Below are 20,234 nucleotides of genomic sequence, written 5' to 3' on the forward strand. Positions count from 1 at the left end.
GATTTTTTAAATATTGGTCAATAAATGTCTACAACTGGATGCAGAATTTGTTTTTTAAATGATGGGTAAAGTTGGTATTAAAATATTAAAAATGAGTTTAAAAATTAAAAGTTTTTTACTTAGTGACAACAGTGGTTTCACAGGCAATAGTTTACTATATAATTGGTGTGTTAATTTGTCATGTCCTGGCATTAAATGAGTGAGTACCCACCCATCTACCCCCTCCAGCTACTGGTCACTAGCAGATTTCTATCCTTGAGGGGACGGCTCTTTACTCATAATCTGATCATTTATGGCTCAGACGAATCTGACTATTGCATTTAATTGCAGTGTCTAAGTAAAAAAATACAGCTTGCTCAGCTAATTGCTCTAAACTTCTTTCCAAGAATTACATGATTCAAGAGGCAGGGGCTGTTCCTTTATCTCACCTTCCAACAGAAGCCTGTGTCACCATTCTTTTTTTTTTTTCTTTTTCTTTTTTTTAAATATATATTTTATTAATTTTTTACAGAAGAGGGAGAGGGATAGAGAGCTAGAAACATCGATGAGAGAGAAACATCGATCAGCTGCCTCCTGCACACCCCCCACTGGGGATGTGCCCGCAACCAAGGCACATGCCCTTGACCGGAATCGAACCCGGGACCTTTCAGTCCGCAGCCTGATGCTCTATCCACTGAGCCAAACCAGCTAGGGCATGTGTCACCATTCTTAAGTAGAGGGGACATTCCAAAGGATCTTCATCACACGCAACGCGTGCCAACAACGTTTTTGTGCTCTACCTACTGTGGGGCTGAAAAATGATGGAAACAAGCAAAAACCATAGACAAGTAGTGAAGTCAAAGGGTAACTTAAAGCCACCTGGGTAATTCTGAGAAGGCTGTGGGTCAGAACCACTGCTAACGAGGCTGTTGTCTGGGCAGGCTAGGTGCTTGTTCGCGGTTCACTTCCCATGGTCCCAAACACAACTCTGGACAGAGGGTAAAGCAGAGCTTCACATAAATCCAAAGGCAGGGATGGACCAGAAAGTTATTTTAAAAAGAAATTGAGTCCCAGAGGCAGAAAAGGACCCAGTACTGGCATATTTGAAACATGTAGGTCAAAACCTCAGTGACAGCAAAAGGTTTTTTGTGTGTGTGTCTGAGATGAGACCATTTTAAGAGAGTTCTGTGACTTCACTTAAATTTCTCCTTGAGCTTAAAACTAGCTTAATTTTGATACCAAAACTAAGTTTGAATAACCAATACATAAAGCAGAACTGGCTTTTTTTCTTTTTTCTCTCAAAACAAAATCCCAAAACAGCTGAATAAGGGATGCAGGTAACAGAGAGAGTCAAATAAAACAACAGAAGTTCGTGAATTTAAAGGAAGGATGCCCACTTCTCTCTCTCAAGAGGCAGATGGTCAGCTGAAAAATAAAAACATTGTATCAATAGAACACACCAAAGAAAGATGCAGCCATCTCTGTTCATGCAATACCAAATATTTAAGAAAAAAAACAAAAACAAACACAAACTCCCAAACAACCCATAAAATTAACAAAGGGAAGAAAAATGTTGCCCAGATCTCATGGCCTGGTTTATGGTTGAGAGGGTCCTAATGGGGTTGTTCAGAATGTCATTCATGGGGGGGAGGTATGGAGTTAACATGAGGTCAAGTGTGTGAACCCTGCGGGTGGGGCCACCTCAGGTCAGGGCACCTGCCATGAATTCTTGGACAGCAACGTCAAGAACCTGACGGCTAAGCAAGAGGGTCCCAACACAGGGCTACCTTGGGTCTTGGCCCCCAGTTCTGTTTCACTCGATTTCCTTGTAAATAGTATAACTTTTTGGTAGTGATAAGTCACTTTAGTAACCACTATGGGTAGTGGCTTGTAAACAGACATTGACAAATACAAACAACAGTGAAATATTCAACCCAGACTTGAAAAGGAGGCGATGGTGGAAATGAGGTAACTCTTCCCCAACACGTGTGAACAGACAGCTCCTGCTCTTCTAATGTTCTATGTCCATTAGGAGAGAGTAGGGCTTGTCAACAGGATGGTTACATAAAGAAGAAGCTACAGAAGAGAAAAAAGAAAGTTCAGATTCAAATGTGGTTCATACAGGCTTAAAAGTAAGAGCGTCTCTGTAACGAACTGGGAAAGGACAGCAGTGTCAGTTAAAGGGACGACTTCCCGAGCACAGGTGTGAGCGCAGGAGGGCTGGCAGCAAGGGCCAGGCGCGAAGAGGTGCCTCCGCTGGGCCTGGGCGGTGGGCACCGGGGGACACGGGCCAGGACGGAAGGGCCTGGGGATGGGGGAGCAAGTGGTAGAGATGGCATGTGAAGCACAGGACCCCAGACGGTATCTTGGCGAGATGGGTGCTGCCCACCAGACGAGGCAGGGAAGCCGGGGGCTCTTCCCTGTCTTTTTCCCCATGTAATCGGCATGGGTGCATGTGCATATCCAACAGGGACTAAAAGAACTCACAAAAGGGCACACAATGTTTGGGTAAAAATATATTTCCCCCCACGTTGTGTGTTGGCACTAGTGATATATGCATAGATTACCTGGCCACACTCTCCTACTGTAACAGACACCACATTACTGAGCATGTTTGCTAAGTGATTACCTTCATACTTGAAAAAATGATATGCTTCACATCAATACAATTATTTTAGTTTAAAAAAAAAAGACAAGGCTAACATGCAGCTTACATAGATGACAATTTTGCATTAACACTGAAAGTAGATTACACAACAGTTTTAGGAACACATTGGTTATTTTCCAATAGCAAAATGACAATGATCTACTACAGTTTAAGGCATATCAGCATATTTTAAAATTAAGAAACAGACAAAGTTCTAATGCTGTTCACAGCTTAATTTTCAATTTATTAAAAAAAATCCCCTTCATACCTACGTACAATCTAGACTTTGTAGGTCATAATTTCCACTCAAGAGTCATACATACATATTCTGTTAATGGAACCAAGACTTCTGGAAGCCGAGACTTGACAGTTTCAAACACTTGCAAATGAGAAAGCAGGTGGTCTGAATGGACAGTTTTGGTAGGACCACACACAGACAGTATGACAAGGGTGGTAACAGCTGAAAAACCTGATCACACTGTATGCGAAACACCTGGGTATGTCAAGGAAGCGAGGAAACCATTTGTTTGGGGTGCACAGATGTGAAGAATGTTTTTGTTGCTGGTGAGATTACAAAGCAGAGGAGGAAGGTAGTAGCCTGTGCCCAGCTTTACGTTAAATGTCCCCGTCGGAGGTGCCCTTTTTGGCCAGAACCCTGACCAGTTAATAAAGAGCCGAAGCTGGAAAAGTCTGACCTCCCAACAAATTCTCATAAATGTCTTCCCACCACATCCTACTGCGTGCACAACTGCTACGGTATCTGAAGTCTGGGAGAGGCCCGAGGCTGGCCATTGTGGTTGGACACGAGATGTGGGGAGGGGCCAGCTGGAGCCGTCCGGCTTAAAAAATAGAGGCGATCACTGCCAGCAGTTAGCACGAGGGCCAGGCCATTCAAGCAAGATCACAAAAAATTCAACAGCCATAGAGGCAGCCTAGCATAAGCAATGTTTCCTCTTGATTTCCTCCAGTGGGAGGTGGCAGTTTCTCATTCTAACTGTATTTACATGGGACCCAGGGCGCTCTGTAATATCTGCTGACACCCACAGTGCTGTGTGGGGGGCTAGTAATGTCTGACTTCCATATTGATATCAAAGAAAAATTGAATCCATGTATTTCTCGTGAAAAAGATATAAAATTGGCCATTTTAAATGTAGTGAGCTTTTATTTTTAAACCAAAAGCTTCTCAAACCATCACCTCCCTTTCCCCCTCCGAAAAGAAAAAAAAAAAATCCACCTATCCCAGATGTTTCTCTAATTTTAAAGTCAAAAACCTCAAAGGTTGCTTACTACCGTACTTACATGCAAAGGCGAAAGCACATCCAATTAGATTGGAGGGTATCATTTACTCCGTGCAGAGCCAAGGACTACTGTGAAAAAAGGCACAGATACAGAAAGAAGGACAGCAATAACAAACTAAACAGGGCCAGGGAGCAGGGGTAGGAGAAAGTTCGGAAGCAATGCATTTTTAAAAAGCTTCTATAGTCTATATATTTCTTCTGGTTTTTTATTCTCTGACTCTCCATATGATTTATCTTACTGTGAAAAATTTAATGGGAAAAAAATCAACAATCTTGGAATCAAAGTCAGCTGGATGCCTTTCAAGGCGAGGCTCGCTTTAAAGTGATGCATTTTGAGAATTTAGAAGTGTATTTCCTGTTACAAAGCACAAAAATGCTCACACAAGCAGCAGTTGGGACAAGCATACAACACAAGGATTCAAGCTTTTGTCTGGTGCAAGCAAATGAGCAAGTACAGCCCGTGGTTAGAATCAGCAAGCCATCCGATAGCTGCTGCTCCACAGCCAGCATCACACTAGAATCGTTAAAAAAAAAAAAAAGACAAAACCAGAAACCTTGGCCCAGTTACTCTGAAACTTGTCTCAATACCACTAATGCTGCTCCTAGTTTGTAGTTTCTGTCCCAACTTAGTGCTCCAATGAAACCGATTTCTTAACTTGGTCTAATTAAGCCAAATCAGTTCATGGAAGACCATTCTTTTTCCCTACGAGTATGACTGAGGACCAAAAGAAGGGAAAAATAGTATTTACTGGAATCATCTATAGACTTAATAGTGTGTGTGTGTGTGTGTGTGTGTGTGTGTGTCAGGGGAGGGGCAGTGTATTCTATGCTATTTATGTAGGACTAGTAAGTCCAGAGGAAAATGCAGAAGGAAATAAAGCATCGGGTTCATGAGAAATGCAGTCTTTAATGTAAGAAACAGGAGACTATAGAGTTAGAGGGAAAGCTGGTAGGATCTTGTTATTAGAAGGGGGGAAAAATCAAGACGAAAGGATAAGCCTTATAAAGGAACAGTATGGAAAAAAGGTTACATATGCCCATTTCCATACAACAATGGGGGGTAGCCTATGTCATGGCATATGGGTTAGTCCTAACCTTCATTGATTGGCATAAAGAGGGAGGTGAGCTAGTTGTGAAGGGAAAGGTGAGGAAATTCCTTCAAGACAGCTGGATTTGAAAGACCAGCTGTAATATTTTTTCTTCCCTTTATTGCCAAATAGCAAAAGGACCCTATGCAAGGAGGTTGGAGGTGAAGTTGAATTTCTACTTTCTTTGACTTGTGGGTTTGTGTTATGTTCCTTCCCATTTCTACCTGAAATTGACAAGTCACCCTCAAATTTGTACTGCAGATGATACACAATTTACAACACACTTTTTATTTGAAGGATTTCTGAAAATTTTCTTCTCCTGATTATTGAAAAATGTTATTGGAGGTACCGAATCCCTGGCGTCAGTCGTTAGGTCTTCCTCTCCACCCAGAGAGCAGATTTCGGTGTTTATGGAAGACTGCTAATTCTGAGTAGTAAGGAGGCTGTGGCAAGCCCATCATCTTAGTAGCTTCTTCTAAGCAATGTTGCTTTATCCAACTTTTGAGATTGCCGATTATGAAACTATGATTATGTTCACTTTTATCAGTGTAGCCTTGATCCGCTTACAGTTCAACTTGGCCAGAATTTGAGAGATAGGGGTTCAGACACATTTTTAAAGCCATAAGCAGAGACAGTCAGTCTGAACAGACCCACAACCCAGACCAAACAATGTTATTATAATAGTGAGCAATCCATGCAAGTTCAAAAGTCATACACAGCTTACCCACCGGCCTGCCTACGTGCAAAGCTATCTTGGGTTTGGGGTGGGTGTGGAGAAGAGACAGAGTGAATTCAGGGCTTTTGCCACCATGAATAATTAAGAACAGTAAGTTGTCATGGATATTCAGGTTTATGGTTCAGCTGCCGAGGAGGTGAGTTCTCCTGTCAGACGAACATGTAGCAATTTACCCTCCTTCCCTCCGTCCAAAGCAACATACAAGTAGCAGGCATGCTTCCTGCCGCCACTCAGAACAGGCATGAAAGGCAACTCATTTACTTCCAGAGGCAAAGTCCAGCTGCACAGAGCTTTTGCTGTCATTCCCTTGTTCTATCACTTTCCAGCACCCAACAACATTCAGCAAAATGAGTTAAGAGTTATTGGTATCTGGGGAAAGGTAAAAAAAAAAAAAAGGACACAGATGGCAGCGATACAATATTACTGCAAAAGCAGGTGAATGTGGGACCATCCTTGGCTTGCCAGGCTTTATGTGAAGCTTGCACTGCAAGTTAAAAAACAAAACAAAAAAGTTAGCAATAATAACAAAAAAGGAAGGGAAATTAGCGCCAGCACCAGCGTTTGGTGATGGTGAATGCTCATGCAATGATTATGGAACCGACAGACATCGAAACCAAAAATCTGAACAAGCTGTTCTACATGACAAGCAAAAGCAACGCTTTGATACTGAATTAAAGAACACGTGGTTAGTTCCCATTTGCATGTAATTTAGAATCCACAGGTGGCTCCGTGAGACCACTACGTGCTCTAATGGGAGGAGATTTACTGTTTGATTTTCATTTTGTCCAATAACACAAAACCATTATCTATTGTGTTAGATTTGGGTCTCCCATCTGTACTAAAGAGGAGTTGCATCTTCCATTTCTGAGCTCCTGGAGTAAGAGAATAAATATGCTACAAATGACTTTGAATAATTAACTTGGGGGTTGCAATACAGTGGATGGAGGACATGCTATTGATCCACTTGGGAAGGAAATGAAAAGGGACAATCAGTACGTGGTTACAGCCAGAGCAATGCCAGGAGCCTTCCCCTCGTACAGGTTCAAGGCAGTGCCAAATCCCAGATCCACACGTCTAACTGTAGGCAAGTCCAAATCATGCAACTTCATTCCTTAGCAAGAGTCAATAAAAAAATAAATAAAAAGTGAGTGGATGACTGTATAAACTATAGTTATCAGATGCCAGCCAGGTACAGTTTTAAAATGACGAATTTTAAAACTTTCTTTTGAATGTATCGTAACCAGCAAATGGCTGCTGGCAAGTTGTGCAAACTCCTCCGAAAAGATGAACACTGTCCACTGAACAACTTACCGTCGGGCAGTCCCACCACTGCGGTGTAGCCGCAAACAAGGAAAGTGACTTGGTGGCCAGAGATGGCAGGAGGTGGGGTCCAGCTAATGGCAGTGCCAGGGTTAGTTCTACTTTGTCTGTAATCTTAGGAAATGTTATGTGATCTCATGCCACTACAGGTCAAGGAGAAGGATAAAGCCTTACCTACGTTAGAAAGGGAGCATGTCATTAAAATAGAAAAAAACAGAATTTAGAACTATGAGAAACACTGAGTCAGGCTCTGCGGGGGGAACATAGCAGGTGAATAAATAAGCCTCTCTTCTGTTGTTCTCTCCCTAGAACGAGGCCAGCTCCGAGTAGCTGCACACGGACCCAGCCTCTCCCGCGGCTGCCCGTGGAGGAAAGAGTCTTCCATTTACGCGAGTGCTGCTCTGGGGACCCCGGCTTCTGTCTGTCTGTGGTCCTCTCTCCTCAGAACTCTCCACCGGCAGTCGGAGGAGTGGTGCTGCTTTTGTTTTTGTTTTATTTAATTTTACACTTCAGGACTCCAACCGGCAGTGGATTTCACTGCTCAAAGGGTCAAGTGTGGAAAAGGGTGAAAACCTAGAAGTTACTGAAAACTACGTGCCATGGGCAGGCACAAAACCTGGTGACTCCTGCGCACCAAATTAACCCTAATTCCACGAATAATACATGAGAATATATAAATGAGGCCAAAGTAGAATCCACACATACTTGAAATACGTATGCACATTGCACATATGCACACTGAGAGCATCAGACGTCGCTAAGGCCCAAGGACGGGAAGAAAATAACCTGAGATGCTCAACAGGGCAAGGGAAAACCTCCCTATGCTGGCAAGTCTGTTACTAGATAGATTTTTTTTTTTCTTTAAATGGAGGCACAATACCGATCAGCTCTTGGAATTTTTATTGCTTAAAGGCACATCCAGTATACGTGAAATATCCTTAGAACATTGCTGGTCTTTTATAAACACTTCTAGTTCTAAAATATATACCTTTACATACGTTAGTGCTTCAGGATAAGAAAGACTTAGCTTTGGGTTTTCTAAGCTGGGAGTCAGCAGCTTTTCCTGTTTCATTCATGCCTATAGATGCAGACACACAGACACACACAGACACACAGACACACACACACACACCCCTATCCCTATTTCTGTCTTGGGTGAGTGGGTCAACAAAGGTCTGATGTCAAATGGCTTTCCGTTTGTCTTCACCGCAACAGCTGCTGTACTGGCTCAGCACGGGGAGCGTCACGGCCAGTGGCCGACGCTCTGCCGGTGTGCGTAGCTACAAAGAGCTTTCCTGGACTAGATTGTGTTCGAGGCAATCGTTAGCCAGAACTCATCTAGCATAACTAAGTTTTCGGCCCTTGGGGTCCTCGCGTCACTTGGGTCGGTACCAACCCCGTTAAAGTCACACCTCCTCCACACTGACGCCTCTCCATGGCCTAGAAAACGTGCCTGCCCCTTGCCCTCCGCATGCACTCTCTGCTGCCTCCGAGCTTGCCCAGCGTGCAGAGTACAATGTGAAGCACTCTCCGTGTGTCACGGCAGCAGTGCGTTTTGATTTCTACCATGGGCTTCGTGACACGATTCCTCAAGGGGAGTCTGTTCACCAAGACACAGCGACCAGTCCCTATGGCGGGTCTCAATTCCTGTGCAGACTCAATCCTATCGTCTACATTTAAAAAAAAGGGTCTTTGCCTGCTCGAGTGCCACCATTTTTATGGTTTACTTGTCAGCTTTTCCCCTAGAATGTTAGCGTCTCAGGATGGACAGCAAGAATCCCAAGCAATTTCCGAGTGTTCCTATTGCTGCCCTGAGAGCACTGCCTGGGTGGCCATCCAGCCACACACAGCTTTTCCAGGCATCTCGCTGACCCCGAGCCTCCTGTCAAACCAGCAGCTAATGCCTTAAACTGCACTGTCTGGTCTTTAAGGGATTTGACATGAAACTTCAAATCACCGGAGAATGACAAGGCAGGCCCTGAGCTCCAGTGGATTCGGGAGCTGCCACTGGAGCATCATGGGAAGTGACCAACACGAGAGCAGGCTCTGACCCTTTGGCTCATTAAACCAAAGCCATGTTTAAAAATGTTTTTCTGTGCGTGGGTACAGGCGTGTCTTGAGGGTAGTTGCGGATGGTCTTAACTGGATGGGATTGTGACCCCATTTTCGCAATAAAACAACTAATCATCTTGTTGAATTTAGAGGAAAACTAGTGGCCACTAGCAGTTCTTCCAAATCTTTCATTTGGGGACCAATGACTGGCTTATCAAGCCTAACAATGCAGACTAGAAAAATAACTGTATCCATCGTAACTTTAGGATGCTCTTTATCGGGAGTCACGAGGACCGTCTCCGAAGGGTCGTGAGAGAAATAAACCGTCTTCCCCAAAGTCCTAGTGTTGGTGCAGAAGACGAGACTGGAGACAAAAGTGAGTCCAGTCCTGACTGCTGGGTCATGTGGCCAAGCCCCATAAAGCAATGTTTGTGTACCCTTTAGAAATACTTTAAAAACCTGTATCTTCTTCCCTGCACTGTGGAGAAAATACTTGCTTGGATCTTCCTGGTAACAGACCAGTTTCCAGTCTGGAAATGGGAAAAGCAGAGACATGCAGGAGGAATAAACTGTTAGAGGGCTCCAGCACCGGGGGGACACCTGCTTACTTTTTCTTATCCTTGTCTTTCTTGGTTTGCTGGGCCCCAGACTGCTGGGCCTGGGTCTGCAGCAACTGGGCAGCCGCCTTCTTCTTCTGGAAGTTGTTCACCTCCTCCTCCAGCTCCTTCTTCTTGTCTTCCACTTTCTTCTTCTCTTCTTGGTGTGTCCGCTTCAGGAGGTCAAACTTCTCGTGGAGCTGGAGAGGGCAGGACAAGCTTGGTGAAGGGAGTAGCAAGCAGACCGGTATGAGGTTACTCGGACCTGCTCAGAACAAGGCCTGCGCCACGCTGCTGTCTGTGCTCTAATTACAGAAGCGCAGCAGCGGCCGGTGCTCTGGGAAGAGCCATATGGAGACAGGAAAGCACCCTGTGGAACCCTGTTCTCCTTTGACACGTGGACCCTGTGGAGCCAAAGGGGACCCTTACACACTTCTATATAATAAAAGCCTAAGTGACTGTTACTGCAGAACGACCAGAACGACCGGTCGCGCCGAAACTGGTTTGGCTCAGTGGATAGAGCGTCAGCCTGCGGACTCAAGGGTCCCAGGTTCGATTCCGGTCAAGGGCACGTACCTTGGTTGCAGGCACATTCCCAGTGGGGGGTGTGCAGGAGGCAGCTGGTCGATGTTTCTCTCTCATCGATGTTTCTAACTCTCTATCCCTCTCCCTTCCTCTCTGTGGAAAATCAATAAAATATATTAAATAATAAAAAAAAAAAGAACGACCGGTTGCTATGATGTGCACTGACCACCAGGGGGCAGATGCTCAATGCAGAGCTGCCCCCTGGTGGTCAGTGTGCTCCCACAGGTGAGTGCTGCTCAGCCACAAGCCGGGCTCATGGCTGGTGAGCACAGCAGTGGTGGTGGGAGCCTCTCCCGCCTCCGTGGCAGTGCTAAGGTGCAGCGAGCCGAGCAGTAAGGAGCAGCGAGCAGGCAGGCGATAAGGAGCAAGGGGTCCCAAATTGCAAGAGGGTTGTCCAACTGCCAGCAGTCGGACATCCCCTGAGGGGACACGCCCCCCCCCCCACACACATTTCATGCACCAGGCCTCTAGATTTCTGATAATAAAATACATATTCATTGTAAAGAGCATAAGGAAGAAAAATTATCCATGCTCCTAATAAGAGACTCACCCTAGTGATAAGAGTAGTTCTTAATCGCTAAGTTTCAATTGTCTTTTTAAAAATATATATTTTTATTGATTTCAGAGGAAGAGAGAGGGAGAGAGAGATAGAAACATCAATGATGACAGAGAATCATTGATCGGCTGCCTCCTGCACACCCCGCACTGGGGATCGAGCCCACAACCCGGGCATGTGCCCTTGACTGGAATCAAATCTGGGACCCTCCAGTCTGCAGGCTGACACTCTATCCACTGAGCCAAACCATCTAGGGCTCTAAGTTTCAGTTGTCTTTATCAGGATCAATTAAAAGGGGATGGTGAGGAAATTAATTAAACAGTTTTATTTGTAAATGTATTGCACTATCAGTCAAGTACTCGAGATACTCATGGGGCAAACATATTTCTGTCTCTCTCTCTCTCTCTCTCTCTCTCTCAATAGGATGAGTGTCCTCTCTCTCTCTCTCCCACTAGGATGAGTGTTATAGCAGAAATCCATGGGAACTTCTAGGAAGCAGTTCATTGGCCTGGTCCTGAGGAATGACAGAAGTCAAAGGGATGTTGGAGTAGAGAGTGCATGCCCACAAAGGGAAGCGTGAGCAGAGGTACGGTGGCAAGCATGTCAAACTTGCGGCCAGCGAGCCACATGCCTCGAGTTTGACATACTTGGTATACAGAGACCATCACCTATCAGTGCTGAAGGGGCCATCCACTGTTTAGCTAACTGAATTGGCTGATAGACTAAACATAATAACAACCACAGAACCTGAAATCTCTTATTTCAAGACGTGTACACTGAGGAAATACAGAGGTACGAAGAAAATGGGACCAGGTCTGGAGACCTAAGATCGAGTTTTAGTTTCAGCTTTGCTATTAACTAGGTATGTGACTGCATAAATTGCTTAACCTTTATAACTCAGTTTTATCATCTGTAAAACGGGGATGAGAATATCTCATCTGCTTTTCTTGCTAGGATAGTATGCCATGCAAGTGATAAAATGTTTGGAGAAGGTATTAATACTTAACGTGTAGTATTAATACAACACCTTGCTTATTTCTCTCCCTTGAAAAAGGACAGGTAGATGGCTTACCTCTTTCTCTGCCTCTTTAAGTTCAGCTTCTTTCTCCTTCACTCTCATAACAAACATTTGTCTCATTTCTTCTTCTTTCTTCTGAAGTTCTCCCAGAAATTCATTCCTTTTTGCTTCGTATGTCTCCTGAAGACTATTCAAAAGTCACAAACAAGGACAATGTCATAAAACTGCATAAGAAACCTCAGTTCATAGAGTTTCTATTCACCATCTTCCAAAAATAAGATGAGGCTGCCACTGACCATGTCAAAGACACAGAAAAGGGCACCATCTTCTCTTTAGTTTTGCGGTGATCAGAAAGACAAGTGCATCAAGAACAAGGATGAGTCCATAAGGATGTGCCCGATGGTAGCACAGGGCAGCACTAACAGGCTGTCTCCTACTGGCCAAGCTTTATCCCACATATTCATACACAGAAAGTCTGGGCTGGGCTGGCTGGTATCTTCCAGATCAGCACACCAGGTAGACCCCGAAGATATGATTATGACTTTTAGGAGAGAGAGGTGGTGTGTGTAGGGAGATAAATGCATGGGTACTAGGGCCAGACAGATCAAGGCTTGAGTTCTGGCCATAGCGAGGGACTGACTCATCTAGGCAAGGGCACAGCCTCTAAGCCTCAATGCATAAGATGTGGGTGGATACAGTAGGACTTACCTTCCAGGGATATGATTCTGGGAATGAATGGGGGCAGAGTGAGTAAAGCACTTTGTGCTTAACAAATATTACCCTCCCCCCTCATTTCCCTCCTGTCCCCAGTTTAGAAAACACACTCAGCGAACCATCTCAAGAGCCACTAGGATACCTAAAGATATCTCACAAAATTGCTACTTTTAAAGTTGTATTACCAATCACAATAGAGCAGGGAGGAGTCTTATTTTTATTTTAAACCCCATCCTCCCCATGACGGTCTCCCCCAGAACGTAGAGCCCAATAGTTTAAATCAAATGCCATGCCTCAGCTTGATCTCTAAGTCAGGACAAATATATTTACGGAAATATTACTTTCGGTAACACAGCTTAAGAAATCCCACACCCACACCCATACAAACAGAGAAGCATTTGCTGGCGTTTCATAAGGTGCTATTGCTACTTCTCCCTAGTTTCCAAACTATCTCTATAGCAAATCCAAAAAAACCCCAACCACCCTAGGGCAGCTCAGATCTGGGGGCATGGAGTCTGCCTCAGGCACTATGGCCAGCCAGCTCCCAGGTATCAGAGTAGGAGTTCTAGCTGCCACAAAAGAGGAGGAAGATAGTCTTTTCTGAGGACCTCCCCCAGGCCCCTCTCCTATCAGTAGAAGACACCGAGCCCAGATCCACGGCACATCTACATGAAGAAATTGTGAGGGCTCAGTTTGGACAAAGCAATCCTTTCCTGCGAGCCTGGCGTGGCAGCCCCCCGCTTCCCCTGAGACTTCACCAGGCCTGGCACCCTCCCTGGGAGGCCCCTCTCCACACGTGGCTCTGACAAGGCGTGGGCCGTTGCTAAGCCACTAATTATGCATTCATTTCCATATTTTCCCCTTCACATTTTGCCTCTTCATCTCCATCCATCAAAGATGTGGACTGTAAGCAATTTTCTCTAAGTTATCCACTTTCCTACTCACTTGTTGTCAGAATTGCATCAAACCACTGGAAGCTAACAGAGCACTTCTGAAAGAGCAAGCCTTGGGAAGTCAAACCGATTTGGCACAAATGAATGAGGCAAACTTAAGGCGCAGCTGCGCCTTTGTAAATGCCCGGGCCAGCCTCTGTGCCTCTGTGAGTGTCACGATGAAGAGCACGGGTTCAAAACCTCCCCCTGCACCCGTCACACTTCCTACTTGTAGGACCTCGGGCTGGTTGTTTACACTCCAGTGCCTTAGTTTCCTCCTCTGTAAAATGAGGATGACGACAATGACATCAACCACGCCGATGGTAGACAATCCCGATAAAGTGGTTGCCACACTGCCTGGCAATAGGAGATTACCTGCCCTACCAGGTGCTTTCCTCCAACAGTTCAATCCAACAAGCACTTCGGCGACTCACAACACTCCACCTTCCCCACTGTCCTGGAACACCCGACTGCCAGGTGGCCGCATACCTGAAGGGCTTGCTGTCAGGGTCGGTGTCCTTGAACCCCATCTCCTCGAGCTTACAGCGCCGATACAACTCATAGTGGCGGGTGTGCGTCTGTTCTCGCAAGTCTTCCATGTTCACGCGGATCAGCATCTCCCGCAGTTTCACAAAATCACAATGGTTTTCATTCTCCACTGCAAGAGACGGGGGAGGGGAAGCGGAGGGCGGGGCTGCGGTCAGTCACTGAAAATCAGAGGGGATGTGTCCAAGATATTGTCACCACTGCTCCTGAAATCGCTCAAAGCCACCGGAAGATCCTCTACTGGATCCACCTCCCTTCCCAATGAAGACAACGTTTCTGACTTTGACCAGAATATTGACGACAGGAGTGACTGCCAAGTGCCTGCCCAGTGCCGGGCACTGTGGGAGGAGACAGACAAATACTGTCTTTACTCTTCATAACGACTCCTGCTTTGTAGACACAGAAGCATGGATTAGCTCACACAGAGGAAGCAGAGTCTATATTCAAACACCAGGACGTCTGGCGTCAGAGACAGGCCTAGCCTGGCAGGTGTGGCTCAGTGGTTGAACGTCCACATACAAAACAGGAGGTTATGCTTTGCCAGTCAGGGGCTCTATCCCCAGCAGAGGGTGTGCAGGAGACAACAGATCAATGATTCTCTGTCATTACTGATATTTCTATCTCTCTTTCCCTTCCTCTCTGAAATCAATAAAAATCTATATATATAAAAGCCTAAGTGACCAAATGACTGGTTGACTGGTTGCTATGTCGCACACTGACCACCAGGGGGCAGACGCTCAACGCAGGAGCTGCCCCCTGGTGGTCAGTGCACTCCCACAGCCAACCTTCTGTGGCTGGCCAACTTCCCACGGTCCCTCCCCCTGGCCGGCCCTGAATGGGACTAGGTGATACAGCCCCGATCACTCACCAGGCCGAGGGACCCCACCCGGGGATGAATTTGTGCACCGGGCCTCTAGTATATAATAAAAGAAAAAGACAGGCCTATTTCTCCATGCTATCTGGAGCTGCACGATGATTTTTTAATATACCACCTCCTTTAATTTATCAGCAACACTATGAAGAAAATTTTCTCGTGGTAGAGAAATTGGTAAGATTCATAAAAACTATAATTTTCCTAGGATCTCAATGGCACTGTTTCTTCTCACAGACTTATTGCCTTTATTCTGAACAAAGGAAACAGGACTCACAGATCTCAAACCAATGAAGGGCCTTTCTGGAGCCATCGTGCTAATCTACAGCGTTGGACACCCTGCTCAGAGCGCTCGGCAAGGGCAGGTGACACAGTCCTTGCCCATCAAGCTGGCGTCTGGGAAGCTTCTTCAGGTTAGACACTGTGGCCATGGTTCCCAGCGCCAAATATAGATCAGACATCCTCTTAATTCTCAGATATTTACTGAGATAACATTTTATTATTTTTCAAAATAAATTTCATTGATTTCAGAGAGGAAGGGAGAGGGAGATAGAAACATCAATGATGAGAGAGAATCACTGATCAGCTGCCTCCTCCATGCCCCACACGGGGGACTGAGCCTGCAACCGAGGGATGTGCTCTGACAGGGACTCGAATCATGACCTCCAGGTTCATAGGTTGACGCTCAACCACTGAGCCATGGCAGCTGGGCCTGAAATAACATTTAATTGGAGGACAATGTTCCCAGAGATGAACAAGTATGGAGAGATAAGTATTATCTTGTTTGCAAGAAACTCTTTGCAGCTTTCTTATACTTTACTGATGAAAATGGTTCAGACTTTTAGGGAAGAACTCTCCTATCAGGAATTTATACTGAATTTCCCACAAGCCATTTTTTAGGGGCTGCCTCATTGGCACTAGGGCTTTGCAGCCACCTCTCTCCACTGTCACCATCGTCCTACCTGGTCCCTGTTTCTTTCTCACCTCCACGACTGCCAGGTGTACAACCCTGCCACTCCCTTCCACCCGCCCACGATTAAGGAGCCCCTCAAACACGGCGGGGAGTGACAAACGTGGTCAGTCACCACAGAGGTTGAATGTGAAGAATCCCTTCCCTGCCCCACACATACCCTGCACCACGCCCCACGGGTACTGCCTGGCCTTGGCCATCTTGTTGCCGATCTTCACCTCTTCAGTGCTGCCGACCACGGCAAATGGCAGGTGGACCTGCCAACAACACAAGGATGGAGAGAACAATGAGTCCTCACTGAACGTCATCAACAGGTTCTTGGAAACAGCAACTTTAAGTGAAACGACCCTAAAATGAGATCATTTTACTAGAGTTTAATTGACATCAACAAGAGTTAAGTTCCTATGGCATATTTCTGGTCACAAAAGCATCACCGAAATTATAAAGACCCAAATACTTCTGCACATGGAAATGCATGTGAGCTACACATACAGAAAAGATTAATAAAAACAAGTAAGATCATTATTTCCCAACCTGCTGGCCAGGGCCTCTCCCGGAAGCTCAGGGGGACCCTCCCTGGACAGGACGCCTGCCCTTCAACCACAGGGCGTACTCGCACTCTCACCCACACCCACATTCACACCCACACTCACACTCACACCCACACCCACACTCTGACTGGGACAATTAGATACACGCGGTTCACCCAACATGCACATCTCTGGGATGTGGGGGAACCCGGAGTATCCAGAGAAAACACACGCAGATATGGGGAGAATGCGACACCACCACACGGACAGTGGGCCTTTTCCTTCACTCATCAAAGTTATAAGGAAACGACGGTGAACAAAGTGCCGTTATTCAAGGACCTGCTGCAGTTACCTCCCCAGCTCTGGCGAAGGCTGGTTTTCCACCTGCCTCTATACTCTCCCCGCTGCTGCAGGCCTCTGCTCAGGGGGCAGGAGAAGCCGGGAGGGTAGAAGAGGGAAACGCTGCAGCCGTGGGTGTGTGTGTGTGTGTGTGTGTGTGTGTGTGTGCGCGCGCGCATCCTACCCATCCACACCCATTCTGAATATTTGATCTGAGCTGGATCCACGGGGAAACTGCCTGGGTCTTTGTAACTGGACAGTAAGCTTTAGACACAAGCTGTCCAATACAGTAGCTGCTAATCTATGTGGCCCTTGAGCATTTGAAATGGGGCCCGCGGAGTCAAGAAACGGAATTTCACTTTGCTGCAAACTCAAATCTTCTAAAAAGAGAAGAACCAGTTTTGTCCATATGGATGCAAGTGTTAAAGAAGAATGATCTTTTGGGTATTTATTTTATACTTAAAAAACTTTTAAGTATGTCAGGAGTAACTAGGTGCGCATCCAAGTTGGAATGTTTTATGAATGGAACCTACACACTGGATTTCAGACGGACTCTGAGAAAGGGGGAACGGCAGGAACCATCTCAGAAGCGAAGTGGGGCCGGCGGCCATGTTTCTCCAACCCTGGCACAAGCGAGCAGAGAGCTACTTCCCGCAAGCGGCTCCGTGGGAAACGGTGCTGGGCTGGCACCCCCTTCAAGATTCGCGGTAGAAATCATATAACTGTTATCGAGTGGGGAGGAAACGTGAGATCACCTTGCTTAACGCTCCCATTTGACAGATGGGAAAACTGAGGGGCACAGTGGCTAACTGACTTGAACTGGTGGCAGAGCTGGGCCACACTGAAGACATCAAACCCCCAGTCTAGGGTCCCAGTCGCTCTACAATGCCGATACGAAGCAAAGCCTTCTGGAAAATCACTGCTCGGTCCTTTCTCACTTGGGGACTTACACTCATTGTCGCATTGATCTCTGCCACCGTTTCTTCATCCGTGGGAAACTGATATATCTGGACTCCATTGCTGACCAGTTCACTCATGATCTTACTCTTGAACTTGTGTAATTCGTTCTTGGCGATGGTGTCAGCTTTTGCAATTATTGGGATGATGTTCACCTATAAAACAGATACAATTCCAACGTAAGAAAAATAGACAAATGAATGAAAATAGCCAACAGGTAAGGGAAAACGTTAAAACTTCACTTAAAGAATAGAGGTGATATTGACAATAGGACCTTGGACGTAGGTGCAAAATTAAGAAGACATGGGATGATTTTTTAGTTCCACCTGCGAACACTTTCACTTCCCCCTCGGCGCTGGAAGCCTACTTGCCATTTCCTCTCCTGGGCTACCTCACGCTTCGGCACAGAGTAAAAGGAAGTTACTGGATGAGAATAGGCGATAACAAAGAAGCCTATCCTTTGAAGAACCAGCCACTCCTTTTAGGCCCCTCCCCGCTCCTTAGGAGCCTGATTTTTGCATGTTCCTGGCCGTGTAAAGTTTTCCTTAGAACAGTGGAATATTCAGCTCTATGCAGGAAACATCCCTTTGTCCTTCTGATAACCTGAGGGGAGCACCTAAGTATTCACCAAAAGAAACATGGTTTCACCTACTTTTAAACTTTTCAAAATCACACCAACCAGTTCTTTAGGCCAGAAGGAGACCTATGCCCGAGGCCGGGCTCGCTTTCAGCTATCAGTTACCTGGACCAGGGGAGTGTGACAGCAGCAGAAAGCCCCGAAGAGAGCCAAGGTGTCCTGCAGGGCAAACCCCGGACCCTGAGGTGGGACACTCGTCTCCCAGCTTCTGTCAGCGCTGTCCACAGCATGCAGTCTTAAAAATTCACCTTGAAGATTAACATTCCTCCACTCCCTCGTAGGTACCGAGGCTTCAGTAAGATGCTGCTGCCATCCGATACCCGGGACCCTGCTCTCCACCCAGCTCGGGTGAAAAGGGACGGACTCCGTGAGAAAGCCGTCCTGGCCAGAGGAGGGTCTCTAGGGAGGCTTTCCAGGTCACGTCTGCAGTCCTTCGAGTCTCCTTTTATCCCAAGAGCCAAATCAAAAATCCTTGATAAACCAGAATGAGATGACATGTTGATAGAAAACCCTACTCCTCGACCAACTCCCAATCTCATCACGCTTGGGCTTCCTCCAGCAAGGGGCAGACAAAAAACAAAAACACATCAACACATCACTGACCGGTGGGGTGGGGGGGGAGGGAGAAACAGTGGGACATTGGGACCGGGACCTAAGGAACAGAAACCTCTGGCTGCTCACACGGGCTATCTTTTGTACACATTGACTGACTGTTCAGTTAATATCCACACAGACAAAATGCCAGAGGGCCACTGTTTTTTGGCCAGTTTGATCAGAGTAGATAGACAAACCAGGCAATTTAGACTTAAGGTCTCTTTTTCCTCATCCTCGGGGACTTGCAAATCTTTTCTGAAATTATCCTAGTCTTAGTTTGGTAAGACTTTGTATTGAACTCAAAAGGAGGTTAGGATGTAGGAGAAAATGCCATAGCTTTGTTCTGTGGTTGTCCTCATTTGCTGCTGATATATTTCAGAAATCTATTACCTTCCATTTGCCTCAAAATGAAAAATCAAATGAACTGAAAAGTAGATCAGTCCCTTGCAAATCTTTGCAGAAACTATCATAGTCTTAGTTTCAGTTTGACCTTAAATCTCCACTTTACTGGTACATGCCCTTGACCGGAATCGAACTTGGGACCCTTGAGTCCGCAGGCCGAGGCTCTATCCACTGAGCCAAACCGGTTTTGGCTCAGACAATACGTTTTGTTTTGTTTTGTTTTTCAGATGCCCCCTAGCACTAACTACACCCGTTGTCTGAAAGCAGTTTAACCTGCTTTGTGGTGACTTTTCCTTTGTGAGCTATGTTTGTTTTTCCTTGTTTTCTTTTCCCTTTAAAATCAACGCTACTCAACATTAGCCTCTTGGATATGAACATTAGCCCTGCTTGGTCTATCCACGGCCTCGGTGAGGAAGCCACCTGCCTCTCCGCTCTTCCCCACCCGCTTTCCGGGTGGGACGGCAGGGAACAGCTCACTGCACTGGGTCACAGGCAGTGAAGAAGGGTTTCTATTTACCTCCAGCAGCACGCCAGCTGCAGTAACCCTTTCAGGCAGCTGGAGTATTCTCCTGCGAACCAGTGCTGGACGCCTGAGGAGCTGGCCCTGCACCAAGCCACTGCGGCCCTCGGTGGGCCACCCACCCGGAGCCCCGGGGGCAGGCTGCGCTTCCAGCGTTCTCTCACTATTATGCCCCACTGGAGAGAAAGCATCTCTACACAGAGTTGCCTGGACAAAAATAAAATAAAGTAACACCCAACAAAGCCACCTAAGGATGACGAGACTTTGTACTGGACTCAAAAGGAAGTGAGAATTTAGGAGAAAATACCATAGCTTCGTTTTGTGGTTGTTCTCATCTGCTGCTGATT

General features: G+C 46.2%; 1 protein-coding gene across 1 annotated transcript in view; it reads right to left on the bottom strand.

Annotated features, from left to right (window-relative positions):
• Positions 1-696: 696 nt before the first annotated feature.
• Positions 697-20,234, bottom strand: part of SEPTIN11 (septin 11) — an 82,480-nt gene continuing 62,942 nt past the window's right edge. The window contains exons 5-10 of the mRNA XM_079769680.1: positions 17,728-17,889; positions 16,069-16,165; positions 14,011-14,179; positions 11,930-12,062; positions 9,729-9,916; positions 697-6,232 (exon numbers count right to left, since the gene is read on the bottom strand). Coding sequence (XP_079625806.1) covers positions 6,217-6,232; positions 9,729-9,916; positions 11,930-12,062; positions 14,011-14,179; positions 16,069-16,165; positions 17,728-17,889 — 765 coding nt within the window. The 3' untranslated portion in view covers positions 697-6,216. The remainder of the gene's footprint in view (positions 6,233-9,728; positions 9,917-11,929; positions 12,063-14,010; positions 14,180-16,068; positions 16,166-17,727; positions 17,890-20,234) is intronic.

The sequence above is a fragment of the Cnephaeus nilssonii genome (assembly GCF_951640355.1).
Source record: "Cnephaeus nilssonii genome assembly, chromosome: 1".
NCBI lineage: Eukaryota > Metazoa > Chordata > Mammalia > Chiroptera > Vespertilionidae > Cnephaeus > Cnephaeus nilssonii.